The 25809-nt window shown below is 40.3% G+C and overlaps 1 protein-coding gene across 2 annotated transcripts in view; it reads left to right on the top strand.

Annotated features, from left to right (window-relative positions):
- Nucleotides 1-25809, top strand: part of SLCO3A1 (solute carrier organic anion transporter family member 3A1) — a 384823-nt gene that overhangs the window by 272947 nt on the left and 86067 nt on the right. For both annotated transcript variants that reach the window (XM_056571877.1, XM_056571876.1), the window contains exon 5: nt 18873-19037. In XM_056571877.1, coding sequence (XP_056427852.1) covers nt 18873-19037 — 165 coding nt within the window. The remainder of the gene's footprint in view (nt 1-18872; nt 19038-25809) is intronic.

Here is a 25809-nt window from a genome sequence, read left to right as displayed (position 1 = left end):
CCCACACCATCATGTTCCAACCACCAAACTCCACTGTTGGAATGGTGTTTTTTAGGGTGATGTGCAGTGCCATTTCTTCTTTATGCATGGTTTATATTATGGAACCAAACTGTTTCATTTTGCTCTCATCTGACTACAATATATTCTCCCAGTATTTCACTGGATTTTCCAAATGTTGAGCAGCAAAACTTTAAACAAACTTCAATATTCTATTTATTCAGCAATTGATTCTTGTGTAGTTAGTGTGCAGTTCCACAAAACCTACTTGGGGAATATATCCCCTCAGGATTAACCCTGACTAGAAATCCCCCATAAAAATTAACTTTTAATTGTACTCATTAAAATAGTGTCCAAACTAGAAAGTTACACATCTATTGCTTCTAATTAGCAGTGGTGTTTAAAATTATCAGTACTGTATCCAGTTAATTCCTATAATATCATACAAATGTCTGCCGTGCAGACTATTGGTTTATCGTTACTGTCTAGTGTACCACGGTGCCGTGCTGCAGCTTGGGCACTCGGTGTACTAACTAGAAAAGGTATCTGGTACAGTCTGTGATTAAAACATTAATCCTCTCTTCTAAACGTTTTCGCCATTCTGAATGGCTTTCTCAAAGAAATGAGTCATGCCTCATTTCTTTGAGAAAGCCATTCAGAATGGCGAAAACGTTTAGAAGAGAGGATTAATGTTTTAATCACAGACTGTACCAGATACCTTTTCTAGTTAGTACACCGAGTGCCCAAGCTGCAGCACGGCACCGTGGTACACTAGACAGTAACGATAAACCAATAGTCTGCACGGCAGACATTTGTATGATATTATAGGAATTAACTGGATACAGTACTGATAATTTTAAACACCACTGCTAATTAGAAGCAATAGATGTGTAACTTTCTAGTTTGGACACTATTTTAATGAGTACAATTAAAAGTTAATTTTTATGGGGGATTTCTAGTCAGGGTTAATCCTGAGGGGATTTATTCCCCAAGTAGGTTTTGTGGAACTTAAATTGGCCCAGAAACCCCTAGGGGATTTATTTTGTGGCACTTAGTTAGTGTGCAGACAAGCCATGGCGGTGGAGTCCATTACTTACTGTTTTCTTTGAGACAACAGTACCGGCTAATTCCAGGTCTCCACAAGTTGCCCTTTGCTCTTGGACAACTGTTCTGATTATTCCTTTCGCTCCTCTGTTAGAAATATTGTGAGGAGCTTGTGGCTGATGTAAATCTATGGTGAAATGCTTGTCTTTCCACTTCCGTATTATGGCCCCAACAGTGTCCACTGGATCATTCATGTGTGTGTGTAAGGATAATCAAAACATCTAAATTACGCTACTTTTTCAGGTAGCTTTCCCTAAATATCAGTGTTTTACTCCAACTACAAAGTTTAAAAAATAAATAAATAATTATATTGGAATTTATGCCAAGCCAGAAATCTCTCCAGAAGGCGAAAGTACTCAACTAGAGACCGGTGTATCGGGGTGATTGTACACTTCTGGGGTGACTTTCATATCTAAAGATGAGCCTGGAGGTGGCATCAGTATGAAGAGACCATATAGTGGCTGAATGACACAGCATGGAGATGGCAGCAGCATGAGGAGACCATATAGTGCCTGAATGATACAGCGTGGAGGTGGCAGCAGCATGAGGAGACCATATAGTGGCTAAATGACACAGCCTGGAGGTGGCAGAAGCATAAGGACATCATAATCTGGCAGAATTACACAGCCAGGAGTTGGTGGCAGCAAGAGGAGACCATATAGTGGCTGAATGACACATCCTGTAGTTGGCGTCAGCAAGAGGAGACCATATAGTGGATGAATGACACAGTGTGGAGCTGGCATCAGCATGAGGAGAACATATGGTGGCAGTAGGAGAAAGCCTGGAGCTGGTATCAACATGAGGAGAACATATGGGGGCAGTATGAGACGGCCAGGAGCTGGCATCTGCATGAGGAGAACATATGGTGGCAGAATGAGACAGCCTGGAGCTGGTATCAGCATGAGGAGAACATATGGTGGCAGTATGAGAAGGCCTGGAGCTGGCATCAGCATGATGAGAACACATGGTGGCAGAATGATATAGCCTGGAGCTGGTATCAGCATGAGGAGAACACATGGTGGCAGAATGAGACAGCAGGCATCAGCATGAGGAGAACATATGGTTGCAGTGTGAGACAGCCTGGAGCTGGCATCAGCATGAGGAGAACATACAGTGACTGGATGAGACAGCCTGGAGCTGGTATCAGCATGAGGAGAACATATGGTGGCAGAATGAGACAGCCTGGAGCTGGTATCAGCATGAGGAGAACATATGGTGGCAGAATGAGACAGCTTGGAGCTGACATCAGCATGAGGAGAACATATGGTTGCAGTGTGAGACAGCCTGGAGCTGGCATCAGCATGAGGAGAACATACAATGACTGAATGAGACAGCCTGGAGCTGGTATCAGCATTAGGAGAACATATGGTGGAAGAATGAGACAGCCTGGAGCTGGTATCAGCATGAGGAGAACATATGGTGGCAGTATGAGACTGCCTGGAGCTGGTATCAGCATGAGGAGAACATATGGTGGCAGTATGAGACAGCCTGGAGCTGGTATCAGCATGAGGAGAACATATGGTGGACGTATGAGACAGCCTGGAGCTCGCATCAGCATGAGGTGAACATACGGTGGCTGAATGAGACAGCCTGGAGCTGGTATCAGCATGAGGAGAACATATGGTGGCAGTATGAGACAGCCTGGAGCTGGCATCAGCATGAGGAGAACATATGATGGCAGTATGAGACAGCCTGGAGCTGGCATCAGCATGAGGAGAACATATGGTGGCAGAATGAGACAGCCTGGAGCTGGTATCAGCATGAGGAGAACATATGGTGGCAGTATGAGATGGCCTGGAGCTGGCATCAGTATGAGGAGAAAATATGGTAGCAGAATCAGACACCCTGGAGCTTGCATCAGAAGCATCAGGAGTCCTTAAAGTGACCCGGTGACAGAGTGGGCCGGTGGGTGGCAATACCAGTACCCGATGATGAAGGTGGGTGAAAAAAGGAGAACTTGGCAGCAAATGTGTGGCATCAGGTGGGTGGCAGGATCATAATAGTAGCTGAGGCAGGTAAGCAGAAGAAAACAGTCTTTTTTGTAAAAGTGTTAGTGTTCACAAGTAAGTATTGATGATATGCAATGCATAAAACTTAACTTTGCATAATATTCTTAGGATAAAACATACGTACCCAAAAATTATTTTTTATTTAACAAAAGGAAAGGTGTGCAAAAAACACCATGTGCCACCTATATCACCAAGTATTGATGTGATGCAAAGACCTCTAAAAGGTGGAAGGGAACAACATATGGTCCATTAATTCCCTTCTTGGCAAGTGTTACTTGCCCTTAAAAGTGCGGCCCCACACAGGAACCTCTCCCTATTTCCACCTACAAACACTGCCATTTCACAGGGTTTTTAGGTGGAAATAGGGATTGGTCCATGTGGGGGGGCTGCCCTTTTTAAGACGAGTAACACTTTCCTTGAAAAGGTGGAAGGGGACAACTTATTGTCCATTGTAGCAGGTGGGGGTAAAAACCTCTCCTGTAAGGCCCTACTCTCGCCCTATTAATTCCCTTCTTGGCAAGTGTTACTCGACCTAAAAAGGGCGGCCCCACACAGGAAACTCTCTCTATTTCCTCATAAAAACCCTAGGAAATGGCAGTGTTTGTAGATGGAAATAGGGAGAGGTTCCTGTGTGTCCACCCTTTTTAGGGCAAGTAAAATTGCCAAAAAGGGAATTAATAAGGCGAGAGTAGGGCCTTACAAGGGTAGTTTTACCCCCATCGGTTACAATGGATCATATGTTGTCCCCTTCCCCTTCCACCTTTTAGAGGTCTTTGCATCACATCAATACTTGGTGGTGTAGGTGGCACATGGTGTTTTTTTGCACACCTTTCCTTTTCTAAGATATAAAAAAAATTGGGGACCATATATTTTATCCTAAGAAAATTTAAGTTTTAGCTAATGCTTATCCTCATACTTACTTGTGGTCTGATGTGGAGGAATGACTGTAACTGGGGAGCGGCACCTTAAATATGTTTTGCACTATCCATATTTGTGAAGTGTTGGTGTGGCACCATGGTTAATCTTCTCTGATGCATCAGGCATTGGTGGGTGGAAATCCTCGCTGATCCATCCCTGATTCATCGTCACAAAGGTCAGTCTCTCCACATTTTTCATGGACAGAAGAGTTCTCCTTGGGGTTACTATGTTGTCTCCTCCACTTCTTGGCTGGGCAGTAGCTGCTGACTGTCCTCTAGTAGATTGTCAACACAAAATAGTGGAGCTGAACCCACAGCATACAATACTTCTGTGGGGGAGGGGACAGCATAGGACAGGGGCAATGGTAGGACAGGGACTGCTCCTGGGCTATGCCAACTGAGGGTTGTGTCTGAGGAACCCACCGACTGTTGACTGGGGTTGTCAGATGTCACTTGTGATGAAGTGGATGACCGTGTTAACCAATCGATAACGGCAGATGGGTTGCTGGACGAGACACGACCGCTAGTTGATACCGGGAGCTCAGGTCTCTCGCTGCAACTCCTGCTGCCACTCGACCCTAGTCTACTGCGACCAATGCCTGCGCCTGATTAATTTAGGCCACTCTTCTGTGCACATCATGGCACTTCTCTGTCTGACATACTTAGTGCATATGTGAGGGGAGGACAATACGTTCCACTATGCTTAAAACAGTATTTGTCTACAACAACAGCAGGTTTGTACTTTTGGTTGGCCTTTTACAATAACTAGGCCCTCAGGATTATAACAGGAACAAAATGGTACACCACATAGATGTACGTACGCGGTATGCACTTATGAGGGGAGTACAATACGCTCCACTATGCTTAAAACAGTATTTGTCTAGAACAGCAGCAGGTGTGTACTTTTGGCTGGCTTTTCACAGTAACTAGGCCCCTAAGACTTTAACAGAAACAAAATGGTACACCACCTATGTACGCACATGTTGCACTTAATAGAGGACAATACTCTCCACTATGCAACCTGTATTAGGCAGGCACTAATTGCAGATGATTATGGCTTTTAGTGCTCTGCTAACCCTAACTGTCTTTCTACTATTAGCTTTTCAGTTGTTGTACACACCAGTGCTGCAGCACAGTCGCTATGTACTACACCCAAAATTGTACTTTCTCTCTCAATCTCTCTCCCTTCCCTATCAGAGCTTCTAGGCTGGATTTGGGCTTGAGGTGAATGGCTGCTGTAAAAATGCTTTTCTGTTCAACACACACTGCAATCTTTCCCTCTCTCTCTCTCTCTCTGCAATAGAACTCTGATGTGACTGGCCGCAAGATGGCTGCTGATTATATAGGGCTGTGACATCACAGGGGTGGCTGGCTGCCGAGAGGCTGCATGCTGCATGTGATTCAGGGTCATCCCGCTTTCCCGTGTTCCTGCCTTTCCAGCATTCCTTGCCCCATGTTCTGACATGTGGAGCCGCCATCTAAGATGCCCTGGAGCCTGGACCTCACTAAATGGAGTTTAATTAAGTGATTTGTGCGATCGAATAGCAGTGATGTTCGGATTCGCTGTGAAGCGAGTTTTTCTTGAAATTCATAACGATTTGGGATTCTTCATATTCAATTTACTCATCCCTAATTATATCCGTTGCTTTCTACTGCTTCCTTAGCTGTAAGCGCTGTTCCGTTGTAATAACCCTCAGCCTCACTGTCATTGGCGCTGGTTAGTCAATTAGAGGGCTCTTCTTCATCGTTTCAGGCTATTTTATTGATTGTTTGTTATGTATTTTTTACTATCTCTTTTTTTACATCCTGGCATCCTGAACTCTGACCTCCCGCATGGCCTACAAATTACCCTTTATCTGATCATTCTGATAATGCATGACCTTCGGGTTTGGACCTTGGTCTGCACTCAGCTAGTTGACTTTGCTTTGTTATGCACAAAGAAACATGAAAAAAAGAATGCAACACTACTCTGTGCTCCAGAGTTTGGACCTTCATTAATTATAAAGCAACAACATATTCTAGAGATATACTTATACTGTAACATTTTTATTTTCCTTTAAAGAGTACCTGTCATCAAATCATATTTTCTAAACGAATTCAGATTATATTCACTAACTACTCCTAACACCCCTTCTGCCCTAAAAAAAAAATTCTGAATAAAATAAAAATAAAAGCTTATGAGCACATAGGGGCTTACTAAATGTTACATGCCGCCCCAAAACCATTTCAGCAAAATTTGCTTTCTAAAAGCCAAATGTGAGTCCTCTTTTGTGCATTGTAGTGCACCAGCAGAGCTCTTGACGTCCACACATGGGGTATTTCGATACTCAGAAGAGATGGGGTAACACATTTTGGGTGGTATTTTCTCCTATTACCCCTTGTAAAAATGTAAAATTTGGTGAAAAACTGCATTTTAGTGAAAAACACAAATAATAATAAATTTACACATCTGACTTTAACGAAAAGTCGTTAAACACCTGTAGGGTGTTAAGGCTCACTGTACCCCTTGTTACGATCCTTGAGGGGTGTAATTTCCAAAATAGTTTGCCATGTGTTGTTTTTTGCTGTTATGGCACCATAGGGGCTTCCTAAATGCGACATGCCCCCCAAAAACCTTTTCAGCAAAATTCACTCTCCAAAATGTCATTGTCACTCCTTCCCTTCTGAGCCCTGTAGCGCATCCACAGAATACTTTACATCTACATGTGAAGTATTTTCTTACTCAAGAGAAATTGGGTTACAATTTTTTTTGGGGGGGGATTTCTCTCCTTTTATCCCTTGTAAAATTAAAAAAAAAATGTCTCTACAAGAACATGCGAGTGTAAAAAATGAAGATTTTGAATTTTCTCCATCACTTTGCTGCTTTTCCTGTGAAACACCTAAAGGGTTAACAAACTTTATGAATGTCATTTTGAATGCTTTGAGGGGTGCAGTTTCTATAATATGGTCACTTATGGGGTATTTCTCACAGAAAAGCCCCTCAAATCCACTTTAAACTTAACTGGTCGTTGAAAAATTCTGATTTTGAATTTTTCGTGAAAATTTTGGAAATTGCTGCAATACTTTGAAGCCCCATAATGTCTTCAAAAAGTAAAAACATGTCAACTTTATGATGCCAACATAAAGTAGACATACTTAATTTGTGAATCAATATATAATTTATTTGGAATGTCCATTTTCCTTACAAGCAGAAAGTTTCTAAGTTAGAAAAATGCAACATTTTCAATTTTTTTCATCAAATTTGGGGATTTTTCCCCAAAAAAGGATGCAAGTAATGACACAAATTTACCAGTATGTTAAAGTAGAATATGTCACGAAAAAACTGTCTTGGAATCAGTATGAAAGGTAAAAGCATCTCAGAGATATTAATGCATGAGTCCTTAAAGGGTTATTCCGGGGGCAAAAACATTTCATCCCCTATCCAGAGGATAGGGAATAAGATGTCTGATCGTGGGGGCGGGGGCGCCCCTGGGACCCCCCGCGATCTCCCTGCAGCATCCGCATTCTATGCGGGAGCTGCGTATTCAGTTTCGGAAACCTCCGGGTTTCCGGGACTGGGGACGTGACGTCATGCCACCCCCCGCGATCAAACATGTTATCCCCTATACTTTGGATAGGGAATAAAATGTTTTTGCCCGGAATACCCCTTTAAGGTGAAAATGGGCTGAGTCCCTAAGAGGTTAATAAAAAAAAATATTGTTACAGAAAAACAGTGCAGCAGAGAGGGATAATAAAGATACATTGTCAAATTTGTGTCCTTTACCCTATTAGCCTACATGAGTAATATGTTAGATTCTACTAACCTATAGTCCATTTCCCTTTAAATGTAAAATAAAATCCAAACAAAATGCACAGGAAACTATCTTATTTTTCAGAAATCCTTTGTAAATTTTGAGGTTAATATATTATGTGTATATGCTGATGGGTTTGCGGTATAACAATCATGAATATGCCTCCTGTAGCCCTCTAAAATGTCTTTCCTTGTCCTGCAGCTAATTTCTCGTTTAATATTCACAGGAACTTGTGCATTATACACTGATGCTGGGGCATTCTGAAGGGCAGTCAATGGGAGATCACCTAATGACACTGGGTACCAGCAGGTTATCACTGGGACTAATGAGGGTCTGGCCAGCCATGTCTTTAATGTCCTTTTTCTCATGTCTGTCTGACCGCAGTAGAAATATGTCTTCATCTTCATAATAATAACCCCCAAAGGAACACAAGAGGAATATTACTGCCTATAAATGTGATATTTCTTTGGTCTTACAACATTACTGAAGAATTTGTAGGCTAAGCTGCACTGAATGTGGGTGGCATTTTATTTTTTAGAAGCTCTCTGTTCATTCATCATGTGTTAAAAAACACATTTGTCATATGTTTACACTCTGGGACTCCTCAAATGTAACCTACCTCTCATAATGCATTCAGATGTAGTAGAGCTGAGTTTCCTAAAGGGGTAGTCCGGTGAAAAACATTTTATTTTTATTTTTTTAAATCAGCTGCTTCCAGAAAGTTATACCGATTTGAAAATTACATAAATTACTTCTATGAAAAAGTCTTAACCCTTCCACCCTTCCAGTACTTTTTAGCTGCTGTATACTACAGAGGAAGTTGAGTTCTTTGTTGTTGTTCTTTTCAGTCTGACCACAGTGCTCTCTGCTGACACCTGTCAGGAACTGTCCAGAGCAGAATAGGTTTGCTATGGGGATTTGCTCCTGCTCTGGACAGTTCCTGACATAGACAGATGGGTCAGCAGAGAGCACTGTGGTCAGACTAAAAAGAACAATTCAATGTATTTGGGGACATAGAGCAGCTGATACAGTGGGGATCAAAAGTGTGGGCAGCCGAGGTAAAAATTTGTATTAATGTGCATAAAGAAGCCAAGTAAAGAGGGAAAAATCTCCAAAAGGCATCAAATTACAGATCAGACATTCTTATATGTCAAAAAAAGTTAGATTTTATTTTCATCATTTACACTTTCAAAATAACAGAAAACTAAAAAATGGTGTCTGCAAATGTTTGGGAAACCTGCAGAATTTATAACATGCACTGCCCCCTTTGCAAAGCTGAGACCTGCCAGTGTCATGGATTGTTCTCAATCATCATCTGGGAAGACCAGGTAATGTCAATCTAAAAGGTTTTAAAATGTCCATACTCATCTGACCTTGCCCCAACAATCAGCACCATGGGTTCTTCTAAGCAGCTGTCTAGGAATCTGAAACTGAAAATACTTGACACTCACAAAGCTGGAGAAGGCTATAAGAAGATAGCAAAATGTTTTCAGATGTCAATATCCTCTGTTCGGAATGTAATTAAGAAATAGCAGTCATCAGGAACAGTGGGAGATAAAGCAAGATCTGGAAGACCAAGAAAAATATCAGACAGAACAGCTCGCAGGATTGTGAGAAAAACCATTCAAAACCCACGTTTGACTGCACAATCCCTCCAGAAAGATCTGGCAGACACTGGAGTTGTGGAACACTATTCCACTATAAAGAGATACCTGTACAAATATGGTCTTCATGGAAGAGTCATCAGAAGAAAACCTCTTCTACGTCCTCACCACAAAAATCAGCATTTGAACTTTGCAAATGAACATATAGACAAGCCTGATGCATTTTATAAACAAGTTCTGTGGACCGATGAGGTTAAAATTGAACTTTTTGGCCGGGATGAGCAAAGGTACATTTGGAGAAGAAGGGGAACAGAATATAATGAAAAGAACCGAAATACAATCTAACTTTTTTTTTTTTTTTTTTTTTTTTAAATAACTGTTTATTTTATTGTTGACATATTATAAGAATGTCTAATCTGTAATTTGATGCCTTTTGGAGATTTTTTCTTTCTTTCCTTGGCTTCTTTATGCACATTACGGTAAATTTTTACCTAGGGTGCCCAAACTTTTGATCCCCACTGTAAATACTGGAAGGATTATTATTATTATTATATATATTTTTTTTTATAGAAACAGTTTACAAATCTGTTTAAAATTGTAAAAAAAAATCCCACTGGAGTACCCCTTTGTTGTACATTTTCAATGCATAATCTGATAAAATTAACAAATTATTTTGAACTCCAAAATATATATCTGCATGTCATGGTCAGTTTCTTAGTCTGTTTTTTTATGACCATAAAATCAGTGAAGCCACTCTGTTTGTTGTTTTTGGAGGGAGCACAGCAGCCCTCATGTCCAATTTAACAAACATGCTAAACAATTTCCTGCTTTATCTGTTTTATTCTGGTACATAAACTCTGCCAGCAAAACCAAAAACAGTCTTGGATTTGTGGATCACACTTTTGCTTAATCTGAAATAATGGGGGTAATTTACTAATGTGATCCCTAAAGTTTTTATCAAGTTTTGCACCCAAATTAATTTACACGCTTGGTGTGCCAGAATTTGCGGGGAAAAAAATCCCAAAAATCCGACCATTCTCTATTTCCCTCAGAAAACTTGTATGTCCACTGGGGAAAGGTGGCATGGTCTCTGAAAAGGGGTTGTGTCCCCAACAGTTTTGGAAAAAATTCAAACATATTAAAGCATTTAATATTAGAGACTACCCCAAGGAGGGTTTTCTATGAAAAGTCTATACCCAATATTCCTTGCTGGTCCAGCCTACTGCTGTTTTGGTGCCTGCAAGTGTAGATCAGACACTTGAATAACATAATGTCACAGCTCTTACTGTAGACATTTAAATTCTGTCCTTAAAGCAGCTTTTGGCTGGAGCTAAGATAAGGACAGGGTTTCGGGAGCTGGCAGTCTCCACTTTAGCTTGTGTATTGTCACTGGCCCATTTATCTTTCTTTACTGAGAGGAGTTCTAGTTGGTTGGCTTCCACTGTTACCCAAAAGTCTTCACACACAAATGAAACTGCAATTCTCAACTGTGCAGATTTCTGAGGTACTGTAGCTTGACAGCCACCTTGTCCCAGGCCCCGCTTGAAGCCCAGTAAGGTCCTAGGGTGATGCTATAGGGCTCCTATACAACTACTCTCCACAGGCTTGATTTATTATTTTTTTAGTTTTCAAGACTCTGATGTCCTGGTCAGGGTTCTTTGCAGGTACTGATGCAGTGTCCTGGTACTGGTGTTCCCACGACCTTGTCTGCAAAGTTGTTGTATGGCTGAAAAAGGGGGGCCCAAGGTGGCCCTAGATCTAGGGAGAAATGCAGGTCCCAGAGATGGAACCGCTTATATTAGAAATTAATGGCATAGATGTTAAGATGGTAATACCGCTTTTAAAACCTTTATTCTACGTTTTGTGTTATTTTAAGTAACTGCATTAGTTAGTTTGAAATGTATTAGAATATTTTAGCTTCATGTATGCTCAGTTATATAACTATATATATATGCCGAGCACCTTTCTTTTATGATGTTCATTGGTCAATATGCTGCTTGCTTATAATAACAGAGGTGACCTTTGTAGGATGGCAGCAGGCATCAAGGACTATTCTCCATTTCTTCAAGTGATGCACATCATGAATATTCTTAATTAATGTAACAGGATGCAACCTATAGAGATACATTCATGTGCTTGGTTTATATATGGTTCTACTTAATAAGATCGGGTCCAGACTGGGATGAATATTCAGCCCTGGCATTTGAATGCATGCAGGCTTACTTGCTGGCTGATTAATGTGAAATATGATGTGTGATTATGGGTTATGAGAAGGTGTGGTGTGTGTAGTATGACTATATATAAGATATGCGTATATCACATCATATGCCACAAGCCTATATCTCACATTGCCTAAAAAACAATTACCCTGCTTCACAAAGCAGTGCAATTTGTTTGGACATGTATAGCAAAGCAGACAGTCCCCCACAGGATGGCGCTCCGTGCATGACTGAATACATCCGATGCTTAATATTTATAAAAAAATATCTTTGTAATTATAACAAATTATTTTGTGAAAGAAAACTTTTAACTTTCATGGGCACAGTGAAGGTCTATGAAGGTCTCATAGAAGTGAATGGGGATGTGCTGTATTCTCCTCTGCTCTATCCAGCAAATTGGCCTAAAGCAGTATTGTTCTTTAGAAGAGTATACCCCCACAAGTAAGGGAACCCCCAACAGTCAATGTTTTATGACTTATCCAGTCAATTGGTCATAAAACATCAACAAAATACTTTTTTAAGGGTAGGAACACATGTTGCAGATATGCTGCAGAAAACTGAAAATGTGCCAAACGCAGAGGTGGATCCAACTAAAAGGGAAAATATTAAGGTAGGTTTTATACTTCTCCTTTCCAGCTTGATCCACTTCCGCCTTTGCCATATTTTCTGCTGCAAAAAATCTGCAGGGTATCTGTGACATTTGTTCCTACCCTAAAGAGGTATTCTGATGTCAGTAAAAAAAAAAAAAAAGTGTTGCAGAAGCTTTTAGCATTCTTTACCAATTCATTTGTTTTGTGCATCTGTAGTCCTCTTACTGCTTCCTGTTTGAGCAGTTGCTAAGTACTACAATTCGTCTAGGGAGGGAGGAACCAAGGAGCTGCTGATACAACACCATACTGAAAATGAAAGGACTACACAACTTCCTGTCAGGGGTATTTCATGCAAGAGCATGGTAAAGTCAATGCAATAAGTAATAATACTATATTAGTAAGTTATATATCTTGGGGTGACAATTTTATTCAAATACAATTTTCTGATACCAGAATACCCTTGTCATTTAAGCCAACTAGATATTTGCAATGTGTACTGTAGCAGTTTAATAACTCCATACACTCATATTTAAAAAATATTATAAATTAAAAATACTGGCATTACTATTTAAGGTAAAAAATGCAGAGAATATTGCAGAGAACCTATGTTTCACCATATAACTACACTGGAACTATACACATCAGGCTATCAGTGCTGGCAATGGCAACAGACTGGTGGAGTCAGAATCAGATTTGGGTGGAGTTGACTGTAACTTTGGCTTTAAATTCCTGATTGTTTACATTATGATAATAAAAAGTCTGATGCTTCCATTTTACTACAGTAAATCTGTTATTATTCATTATTTTTTATATATGAACGGTTATGAAGAAGTCTATGTATGAGGGGGAGTCAGAGGTTTGGCTTACCAAGTTCACAGCATTGGCTCTCAAAGATCTTTTAGGGTACGTTCACACACGAGGATTTTCTGTGGATTTTACGCTACAGATCCGCTGGTGAAGGCTCGCTCTATGCTGGCTTTACATGTGCCTGCTCATAGTGGCAATATGCCGCTACCAGCAGGCACACTGCGATGTGCGAGTCGCAGTATACTCACACATCGCGGGAGCTCTCTGCCTAGCTCAGAGCAGGGAGAGCAGCCGCGATATGCGAGTACACCGCGCACATCGCTACAGTGTGTCTGCTCGTAGCGGCATATTGCCACTACTAACAGGCACATGTAAAGCCAGCACAGAGTGGGGCCTTCAACAGCGGATTCGCAGCTAAATACGCTGCGAAAATCCGCGCGTGTGCACGTACCCTTAAAGTCTGAGCCATTCTATTTGTTCTACATTCAGCAAATGAAGATAGAATTTGGGGTAGTGATGTTTTACAAAATAAAATTAAATAAATAAATGTATCCAGAATATTAGGCAGACTAGATGGGCCAAATAGTTCTTATCTGTACAAATGGGTTGTTTTGGAACATTGTTTTACATGGGGTATCATATATTACCTACTGTTTTCCTGGTTTATCGATGGTTGCCAAGATGAGTGCCCACTTTACAGCTCAGTCAGTCTAATACTGTTGTAACTCTCAAACTACTGCTTTTCCATAGGGTAATGGGGGAATTGGTAGTCTGAGACGCTCTGAGACATTTGTAATTTGAAGTCAGCATAATGTAAATGACTGGAACAAGCAAAACTGGTAACATCCCTCACCTCGCCACACTGGCTTAATTTTACAAAATTAACATAAAAAAGAATAATCACGGGCTATAATATGGAAATACTACAAGCCCCAGCTTAAACTAGATTTTAACAGTGGTGCACTGAGGTACTACATGTCCCAGTATTAAATAGTGTTGGAAACAATCATGGTAGAAAGGTGGGGTACTACTGGTTCCATCATAACCTAGTAATAAGTACACAGTGGAACAGTGAAGTCCTACAAGTCCCAACCTAAAATAAGAAAAAATTTAATAAGTTGTAAAATAGCAGGGCTCGCCTATCCTGGGGTTAATCAGAGGTGCAGACTGTACAGGAGGGCAGAGTGTGGAGTTCCTCAACAGTTTAGACATGAACTTCAGGCTGCATATTGGTGGCCATCCTAAATTGTACGGGTGCTTCCGCATAGAGAGACAGGTCAGGGGGTGTAGCAACAGGCACCTATGGGGGAAAAAAGGAAAGCCTTGAGGGGCATGAGATACTAACCCTTACTGAGGAGGGTGGGGAGCTACAAGAGCCTGCCAGGGAGGAAAGGGGAGTGGCCCACTGCAGACAATGGCCCATCAAGCATTTGTCAAAACTGACAAAAAGTCTTGACCCCAATAAGATATTTCAAGGATGTCATTTATTCTTCAGTTCCCATTAAACTTTGAAGGACACAGATGTGTAGATTTTCACAGATTTTAATATATAGCACAATTTGATTATATATTATAATAAGCACTTTGCCTTGTGCCTCTTTACTTCACCATTCCATTATTCCTATTATATTAAGTGCAGTGACTCCATTAAGGAAATCTGTTTCATCTCACAATTTAACATGCTGCGCAGATGCTACAAAGACCTTACCCTCACTTCACTGGGATAAATGTTAAACAGATAGATTATCACATTTAATTCTGTTGCGAAATTAGTCACTGCGTATTAAGACAAAGGAGTGCGATCGTACATTAAGATGACTTCCAGATCAAGCTGCGGGATCATTAAAATAATTAAGATGTTTACTGATGTAGAAAATTTGATATTGGCTCCATTAACTAAATTCCCGTTTAAAGCAACCACTTGCTAATTTATGGGCACAATTAGACTTTATGGTTTACAAGGGTTAATATATGCAGTAGAAGCCTGTATCTGCCCCTTCAGGTACTCACATTCTCTACAAAGATTAATTTAATTCAAAATAGGTTAAAGGATCAAGTACTGTAGTGTATAAGATAACTTCCTCATTGTATCATTATCTTCAGTATTATATTTTATTGCATTCCTCCCACAATGGAAATCACACTTAAACTATTGTATTTGAGAAAACTTTATCCAAAAGTAGACACTTGTGTTCAAAGCAGTAATAGGGCCCTGTATAAACAAAAAGCTTATTAGATAGAAAGGATATGGAAAGACTGCATTAGATTGCAAAGGGTATTTGCATTATAGGCTATGGACACCTTTTTTTTATATTCTTTCCTTTTACATATTTTGGTACAAATTTTGTTTCCATAGGTCTTTATAAAACATTTTAATTATTTTACTTCTACAACCTCTGCAGCTTACTGTGTAAGCTCTATTTGTTTCTACATTTGTACATAGCCTATATGACTTTTCTCTGCAGACTGCCTTGTGTGTGCTCTCCCCTCTCTCTTCATCCTGTGTGAATTTTCCTTTAAATGGGTACTCCAGTACTTTAAAACATATTCCCTTATTACTGTAAAGTTTCTGATCGCAGGGGGTCCGACTGCTGAGAATCCTTGCGATCTTCAGAACCCTATCTCTTCCTTTGCATGGGTTGGCATTTGGCACATGCTCCATGCACTGTCTAAGAACCCTTGAGATACATGATTATCTCTGGTGCTCCCATAGAGAATTTATGGAGTGTGCCTACATGCTGCTCCATGCACAGGATAAGGTCCTGTACTGAAGATCATGGGTGAATCTCAGGATAGGAAATTTATTACCTATCCTGAGTATTGGGGATAAGTTCTAAAGTACTTGAGTACCCCTTTGAGACCCCCCTCCCTGTCCAAAACCTAAGCTGGTGCATAATTCACTCACTCTTTCTGCTACTGTCCCAAAAAGTCTGTATGAACTATTTAAATTACGTTTATACGATTAGCAGCTAAATGGCAAGGAATTTTTAATGAAGACTGTTTGTTTTATTTAGCATTCAGGAAACAAAACAATAAATAATAATAATCTTAATAATAATAATCTTAATAAAAATAATAATAATAATAATAAAAATAGGGCAAAGGTGTCCGTAGCCTGTAGTGTTCATTTCTTTCCATCATGTTTTAGGTATTTTATCCTGTGTTGATTCATGTCTCAGCAGAGCTTTCTAAAGTTTAGAGTTGTGTCTTTCTTATACAAAGCTCCAAATCTATGTACAGGAAACTAATTGATAAAATTGTAGCTGCATGTAGCCACCACTAGGGGATGCTATGAAGCCAACTGTGTACTGTTTATACATTAGAATTAGTAGTAATAAAATAATATGCAGTAATCTCCTGGTAGTGATGGCTGTGAACAGCCCAAAATTTACAATTTCTTCATGTGGAGGGATTTAGATCTAAAATAAAATGAGTGTTCAAAGATTTTGTGATATAATAAGCAGTAACAAGTAGTGAGCACAGCAACTCTTTAATAAGCTCCATTGTGGTATTACTGATGGTAGACCTGTTTGGGTCAGGCTATAACTGATTTCATAGAATTAAACACAATGGTGTCAGTCGGGTTAAAATAAAAGTCCAGACTTAACATAATTACTCATTATGTCTGTGAATTATTTAAGGCACAGTTTTGTTGCCTATAATTGCTTCAGTTCTTAGCTTTTTATCTATCTAAAGGTACAGTTTTTTTCTTTCATATTTTTTTTTTTTTGCTCTAGAAAACTGTTGAATGTCTTGTTTCATAGGCCATTGTAATTAACCATGTGGATTTACATTAAGGAGCATCAAGCTAGTGAATGAGATTGTTGATTAAGAGTATAACAGAATGGGTACCCTCCGGAGCGCTTGTGTGCAAAGAAGAGGATTATTATATGAAAAATGTGTTACATTTCCTCTGGAGCTTTGTTGCCTTGTTTGATTTAATTTGATTTACTATGAACCTCAATTAAAATCACTTTAAAAGAACTATAGCTATCATGAATCCTCTTCTTTGAGCAGATACACCCTATGTCTCAAAAGTAGATTTGACGGGTCGTACCAGGTAGCCCCACTCCAGTGTATTGTTACAGTTCATGATCTAGGATCAGTTTTTACCTGGCTGCGTAAATGCTTGCTCACTATTAAAAGGGTACTCCACTGGCCAGCATTCGGAGGTAAATGTTCCGAACTCTGTTTTCGTGCTGCGGGGGATGGCCATGCCCCTCTTGATGTAACAGCCACACACCCTCAATGCAAGTCTATGGGAGGGACTGTGACTTTCCACCCCCTCCCATATAATTGCATTGAGGGGCAGGGTTGTGATGTCACGAGGGGCGTGACCGACCCCTGCAGCACGAAAACAGTGTTTGAAACAGTTACTTTCAAACACTGGCCAGTGGAGTACCCCTTTAAGGGCCCAATGACACTGGAGAAATTCTGTGTAGATATTCTGTATGCAGCAGCTGCTGCCAATATCAGTTGGCGCTAGGTCTGCTTGCCTCCATTGACAGTTATACATTTCCGAGTGGATTCCACCAAAAGAATCAACATGTACATATTTTGGCGGAGTCCTGAATTCAAATGTCCATTGCATAATTTACTGCTGTGAAAATTCCACATTGTGCACGGTACAGCAGAAAAAAATGGGAAGCTACCACTTGGGAATTTCCAAGCATCTCTGTGCAAAGGTCACAGAACGTGCTTACAAACGTCCTTTATTAAAAGAATAGAATCTGGAGATGAGAGTCTATGTCCATGGGGCTTGCTGTAAAGCACATTACTACACTCAGGCTTAAAGGGGTACTTCACTGAATTTTTTTTTTTAAATCAACTACTGCCAGAAAGATAAACAGATTTGTAAATTACTTATATTTAGAAATCTTAATCCTTCCAGTACTTATCAGCTGATGTAAGCTACACAGGAATTTATTTTCTTTTTGAATTTCCTTTCTGACTGACCACAGCACTCTCTGCTGACACCTATGTCCATTTTAGGAACTGTCTAGAGCAGGATAGGTTTTCTATGGGGATTTGCTCCTACTCTGGACAGTTCCTAAAATGGACAGAGGTATCAGGAGAGAGCACTGTGGTCAGACAGATAGGACATTCAAAAAGAAAAGAACCTCCTCTGTAGTTTACAGCAGCTGATAAGTACTGGAAGGATTAAGATTTTTGAATAGAAGTAATTTACAAATCTGTTTAACTTTCTGCCACCAGTTGATTTAAGAAAAGAAAATGCAAAATAAAAAAGTTTTCTAGTGCAGTACCCCTTTAATAATTGAGCACTAAAATGAAATAAATTTACAACCTGAACATAAACAAATTAGAAAACAAAGAATATGTTTCAATTTCTGGCTCTAATCTAATTGATGGCCTATTCTCATCATGTTTTCTCTATTGAAGCAAATTAACTTTGCTACATCATAACATGACTTTTCATTATACAATGATTAAAGCATTATGGGATAAGCATTATCATATTATTATTATTATTATTATTATTATTATTTTAGTATTTTGCATATCAAGGGATATGTACACATTTCTGATGTAATCGTATCATTGAGTTTACTTACACGGAAGCTAAGAGAAAGGCACTGTACATTGATCCCTACTGAAAGTATATCTTACCCATGGATACACTGTATGCATATAGGTTGCTTATTCACCTACCAATGTCCCTAAGCTGAAAGTGCACAGTGTTATCCAAAACAGACACCTTTATGATAAATGATTCTACTTATATGTATTTTTTGCCACATGTACCATGCATCTACACAACAAGCATTCTTGTCACATATGTGAAAATGATCCAAACATGTTTGATTCTCTTTCAGTCATTCCAAAAGTCACAAAGCACTTGTTGGCCAACCCGGTGTTCACCTGCATTGTTCTCGCAGCTTGCATGGAGATAGCAGTAGTAGCTGGCTTTGCAGCATTCCTGGGAAAATACCTAGAACAACAGTTCAACCTGACAACCTCATCCGCCAATCAACTGCTAGGTAAGAGAAACGACTTGTTTCAGATTATCTTTTAGAACTAAAGTTTATTGTTGCGCATTTGAGCATTTTATACAGTACATTCTAATTCTCATGAGCAAAACACATAAAGGTGGGTAGCCAATCGCTCGATGCCACGGTGCGTTCCATTATAACTTTCAATGATGTGTGTAAAAGAAATAATAGGAATAATAAATAACACTCGTAATTATTTGTGTAAGCTATATCTATTAATATCAATCCTTGACATAGAGCACAGTTTTATTATGGATTTTCTTGTCTCATGATTGTGAACCTACAGATGTGTCCATCCTTACCTCTCCTTACATTTAAATATTTCTAGTACAATTTTGCAATATGCCCACAAAACCCTCAACAGACTGTAACTCATTTTACAACAATTGTGTGTCCCTACATAGACACATATGACAGGAAAGTATAACAAAATGATGTCCATTTAATAAGCTCATCATCTTGTAGTGCCCTTTTTGAGCTATGTTGAGCCATGAGGAAAGGCAAAGAAGGACACATCTTTATAACAAGAATATGTAGAATTAGCAGACATTTTGTGCTGCTAAACAATTTTTCAACTAAAAAAAAAGTAAAATGCACCAGTCCGCCATAGCATTCCATCAGATGGTATATCTGTAGCAGACCAGGGTGAGTGCAATGTTGATGAAAGCCAGATGAGACCTGTAGGTCAATAGTGAGGGCTGTAATCCTAAGGAGGCATGGTCTAGCCACAATAGGACACAAAGAGGTCACTGTGGCAGGAGTGGTTCTACCCAAACCTCCCACACTCATTGCTAATGGATTGATGAGAGGGTTTCTAAAGTTGAGGTTGGTATTATTCTGATGTAGGGTATGATACTCTTGGCAATAGTGTGTAAATAAGTATCCAGAGGCAAGGGGCTTGCAAAATGGTATTTCTTTTATTTTTGAAGGTCAACTTGAAAATTAAGTCACAGGGGGAGGGTTATCAAAACCTGTCCAATGGAAAAGTTGCCCATAGCAACCAATCAGATTGCTTCTTTCTTTTTTGAAAAGGCCTCTGAAAAATGAAAGAAGTGATCTGATTGGTTGCTACGGGCAACTCAGCAACTTTTCCTCTGGACAGGCTTTGATAAATATCCCCCACAGTCTATAACAAGGTTTGGGCAGACATTGATTAGGATGGGGAAAGGTTTCTGTAGCCTTCTTTAACTATTTATCTAGCCTTTTTAGTAGTCAGCTTTGTGAGTGCTGGGCTTACAGTTTCCTTTTCTTGAATCATTTCTTTTGGTACTGCAGTTCCCAGCTCTGGGGTGCACAGACTTTTTTTTAAATAAAAGTTCCCAACTGAGGAGTGCGGATCCTAATGATATATGTGACCTATAACCACAACTGCACTAGGCCTGGATGGAAACCGGAGGGTCCTAGTTTTGAGCTGTGAGGCCTTTGTACAACTTCTCACACACTTTTCTCTTCAATCCTGTATCACCTGTGGTAAAATTTTAACTGCGCGCACTGACTCTGGCTTCCTTATGAAGAGAGGCTGAGATAGCTTTTGCTCTACCCTTCTTCCAGAAGGTTATTACCTGCATGGATACAAATCAGAAGTGAAATGTAAAAAATTCTGCAGCATAAGGCCATGTTCACATCAGTGGATGTTAAACGGATGCCAACAGTATGTTATTTGAAATAATTTCTTGGAAATATCCTTTAAAATAACCAACCGTTGGCATCAGTTTAAATATTTTTATACATATGTCTTATATTTTTAATGTTTTCTTTTAACCCTTTTTTAACTGTGTATGTTTAAGGTCAAGGGATCTGGCCTTTGTTTTGTTTTTTCTGAGCATGCTTAGTTGCAATAATGAATTGTAACGGATGTAAAAACCTTAGGACACCTGCGTTACAGTTACTTCCGCCACCATAGACTTCAGTGTTATGTACTGGAGTGCCCCTTTAAACACAACTGATGCTAACATATGCTAGTGGAGATTAAAATTCACCCATTTCAGTTTCTTAGACTCCCCAACAGATCTGAGGAATGGAAATGAAAAAACGCTGATGTATACCCAGCCTTTAACAATGTTAAACAAGATAAGGTGCACCAAACAGCTAGTGAAAAGTTTTGAAGAGGACCCAGGGGGACGTTAGAAATCCACAAGAATTTAAAGAAAATGAGGGGGGATATTCAAAGACTTGTGTTATTAGGGCTCTTTTCTTTTGCTCCTCAAAGACTGTTAACTACGCCTCATTTTCAGAAGTGGTCTATTGAAAATGTAGGGAAAATAGCTGATCATTTAATACTAAGTTTACTTAGTATTAACTGCGACTCTTTTGTGCACCAGAAAGTTTTGTTAAACCTTTAAAAATAGAGTGTTAATAGCACAAAAAACCTAGCCACGCCCCCTTTAAAAAATTGGCTAACAGGGCGCTAAATCGGATGTTAAATATCTGAATATGTTGTAATGGTGTGTGCCACATTTTATGAAAATGTGGTGCAACTAAAGCAAAAAAAAGTGGTGCTAAAGTCTTTAAATATCCCCCCCTAATGTGTTTTTATCAGACCAGGACACTTCTATTGCTCCTGGTTCAGTTCTGAGGCTTACATTCCCAATGTACTATTGATGATTTAAGTGTTGGACAAGAGTCAGCAGGGGCTCTCTTATCAGTCTAATCCAGTCTAATTTTCGCTTGTCAATGGTTTTACTCTTATGGCTGCTTTGTATATGTTGATGTACTTCAGTTTTCTCTAGGGCACTTTGTCATTGATCCGTAACTGTGAAATATCAAATTTAATGACTTGGTGACATAATATGGTGCTAAAGCATCTGCAATTTCAGAACACATGCATAAAACTAGGGTTATGTTTTAATTTGGGTGACTGACCCTATTCCATTGCTTATTTTAAGACCGTGAGATTAAGGGACCTAAAAAGACATGACTTTGCCTTTTTCATCCACATATTGCTTAATCTAGCAAAAACAATTGTGAAGTGTCTAGATGTAAATTGAATATATTCCAATGACATTTTGTCATTTGGCTCCTTAGATATTTTATTTTAACATTCATTCATTGTGTAAGTCCTATATTAAAATATAAAGTCGACAATGCATCAGTCACAGTGCAAGCAAAATGAAAAGGCAAGTTACAGATGGAAGGTGCAGAGAGCAGTTAATGAAGTGCAAGCCTGGAATAAGCTGAGATAACTAGATTCCATTCTACCAGCCTGGAAATCTTATGGTACTACAAGAGAGAATATAATGTTAAATACATCGTTTTTTTTTATTTTAGAATAAAAGCTATTAGAATTTTTTTAACTGCGGAATTCAGGTGTTTCATTTAGATTCATTGCCAGTGTCACGAACCAACATAAGCAGGTGGTAGGGTTATCTATACCATAACTATTTGCCTACACTAGACATAAACAAAAAGAGATAAAAAAAAAATCCCTCTTACACCACCCACACTTGTATACAATTTAAAGGTATTGCTGCCACCACCTGACAATTCCAGCCGACTGCAATTTGCAAATATAATGTACTATCCCCAGTAGTTTGTTAAAACAGAAAAAAGATTAACCCAAATCTATAGTATAGCCGAACATGTAAGTGAATTTAAATCTATAACCCAGGTCTCTTCAAAAACTATATATGTATGTTTTACCAGACTTAAAGCGGATCTTACTAAATGAATGACTTATTATTACACAAAAATAATCACAGTAAATATAAAATGTATATTAACAAGACAAAGTTTTCACCACACAGATAAAATTAAATGGAAAGAATCCAGAAGCCTTACTTAAAAAAGAGTCCTATTCCATGGGGTCTGGTAGAAAATTAGATCTTGTCTCCATGTGAGCGCACCCCAGCTCTCTAGGTCGTCAGTTTTCTACCTTGCTGCAGACAGGTGACATCTCTAGGTTCAGTTTCTGGGCTGAACAGGGAGATGACATTTTCTAGTCATAAATTTATGCCCAAGAAATAGGGAAATGCCTCCATATCCCATCATTCTAGGTATATCTTACATGACCCCCCCCCCCAAGATTTACCCAGTGGGTATAGTTCGGGCAAGGATCCTTACACAAGGGGCAAGTGAGGATCATTTTAAAGGTGTTATAATGGAAAATTGGAAGAGATGGCATTTTCCCAGGGGGTTGCTCCCATACATCTCTTTCATTTATTGACTTGGTGCCTTGCAGGTCTTGTAGTCACACCTATACAGCATCTCTAGATGTGCGGTCTCCACGGTCTTCTTAATCAAAAGCAATGAATATCTATGAGATGTTTACTCATATAAATTAGACTAACAACTTCTGGTTCCGGCATGGCCGATGAAGGCAGCCCCTCCCGCTCCCCCCGGCATGTACCAGCCATACACCAGCCATACACCAGCCCACAGACACTCACCGCGGGTCCCGCAGCTCCTCTGTGCCCCTGTGAAGTGTCAGGCATGAAGCACAGCGGCCTGACAGTATCACAGCTGCCGATGCTCCTGTCCTCAACACCACGCGGCGCAGCTAATATGGCTGTCTCCAGCCCAATGCTGCAGGCTGCAGCAGAGATGCTGACACTGCCACCACTGATGTCCCTGGCGGGGGTGGCTGATATGGAGGTCGGCCAGCAGGCTGCCCAGCCACCTCAGGTACCCAGCTGTGATCAGGGCACAGATAAGCCCCCTGCAGTACCTTCACAGGGCCCTGTGCTCCATGCCTCACATGGTGCCTCAGTCCATATAGATTAGCAATTACTCGCTGCTGAGATGGTGCTCCGTAACACCCCAAATGTGCAACACATCATTGAGGAAGTTTAGAAGGCTACACTGCAGAATTTACAAATTGAGGTAAAAGAGCACTCCAGCCGCCTAAATGAGGTGGAGCAGCGGATGTCGCACTTGGAAGAAGGTGAAACTGTTATAGAGCATTGACTCCGTATCACTGAATCTGAACTTGCCAGGGTGAGTGAAAAGCTGGAAGATCTAGAAAACAGGTCTCGGCGAAATAATTTTGGTGGTTAAAGAAACAGTAGCACTTCCTGACCTGCAACGATTCTGCAAGTGAGACCTCCCTAAGGCCCTGGGTCTCTCCCATCCATGCTGAGTCGAAAGGGCACACAGGATTGGCCCTGACCCAGCCTCCTCAAGAGATATTCTGGCAGCATTGGCAAATCCTCCACTTTCTGGACTTTAATGATAAAGTGGTAATACTGCAAGCCTATCGGCGCTTACAGCAACCATTGGTGATACATGGTATGTGCCTCTTACTCTTTGAGGACTTTTCTGTTGATGTGGCAAAACATAGGAGGGCCTTCAGCACCATCTGTACATCACTCTTTAAAGCTAAATGTCAGTTTCAGCTCCAGTACCCGGCAACACTATGAGTGTTTCATGCTGATGGGACAATATCTGTCTACAAAATGCCAGAGGAGGCAACTTCTTCCAGCTTATTAGCTGCTTATGCCCTTTTTCATACTTCCTCTATGGAGGTACATAGAGATGACGGGAAGGCTGCTACGGCTCAATTTGACCTATGGTTTGTTAGGAGAGAGCGACTTATGCTCTCACACTTTGAAGTAGATCTCTTCCGCCACGGGAATAAGGCTGGTTGCCTGTTGGCTCATCTGGCAAAAGGTAAATGCCCCCCGTCCCATATTACAGCTCTGAAAGACACCTCTGGCTTTGCTTCGGACTGACCCCCACTTGATAAATAAAATTCTGGCAAACTTTTATACTAATCTGTATAAGGATTCTCCCTCTGATTTATCTGCTGGTGAGGCCTTCTTGAGGGGTTTGGATCTTCCCTCGCTGATGGACTAACAGAGGGATGTCCTCAATGCACCAGTAACGGAGGAGGAGATTCATTTTGTGATCCGACATTTGTACAACGGTAAAGCGTCGGGCCCCAACGGCTACTCTGGGGAGTTTTACAAATCCCTTCTGCCCCAAATTTTACCAATTTTAGTTGATGTGTTTCGTGATTACATGTCCTCAGGCTCCCTGTCCAATGACGCTTCTTTGGCGTAGCCGGGCAAAGACTCATATCATCCTATATCTATAATTAACCAGGACATTAAAAAATTATCTAAAATACTGACCGATAGGTTGTCTGCCCCACCGTGTTGGCTCCCTACTGTAGCAGGGTTGGATCAGGATTGCCCCCTCCTCCGTTATCTACTTTGGGATCAAAGTGGGTAGGACTCCGGACATGATGTATAATCTGAAATACTCTCCCCTTTTTTCTAAAATACTAAAATACAAGCAAATTGTTGAGATGGGGAGGCCTTCTACTCATCTTCATGGGCAGATGCCACCTCCTTAAAAAGGTCAGATTTTCTATGCTCCTTTACCCTTTGCAGACCCTCCCCTTACTATTGAAACATGGTGATGTACGCATTCTAAATTCGGCCTTTACAAAATTTATATGGGCGGGCAAGCGGCTGTAAATTGCTTCAACTAAACTTATGCTGAGCAAACAGGACGGTGGTCTAAATTTTCCAAATGTGAGAGGGTACAACCGGTTCTGTTTTTTCCATTTTGTCATTGATTGGATACACAGCTCCTCCTTCCATGCCATCACAGAATAAGAAAGGGCATTGGCAGCTCCTTGGGATCTGACAGCACTTCTTCACACTTCACACTTCACCTACTCAAAATTGTCTTCCTTGGTGAAGCACTCTACTCTGCTACGTGACACGGTGGTGCCATGAAAGGAGGTAAGAAAACAATTTCAGCTCTGCTTTTTAGTATCTAAACACCTTCCCTTGCAGAATACCCTGGAGGTATCCCT

This window comes from Hyla sarda, chromosome 4, assembly GCF_029499605.1.
Source record: "Hyla sarda isolate aHylSar1 chromosome 4, aHylSar1.hap1, whole genome shotgun sequence".
Lineage (NCBI taxonomy): Eukaryota > Metazoa > Chordata > Amphibia > Anura > Hylidae > Hyla > Hyla sarda.
Note: the sequence above shows the minus strand (reverse complement) of the source record. Positions and strands in the feature narration are given on the sequence as shown.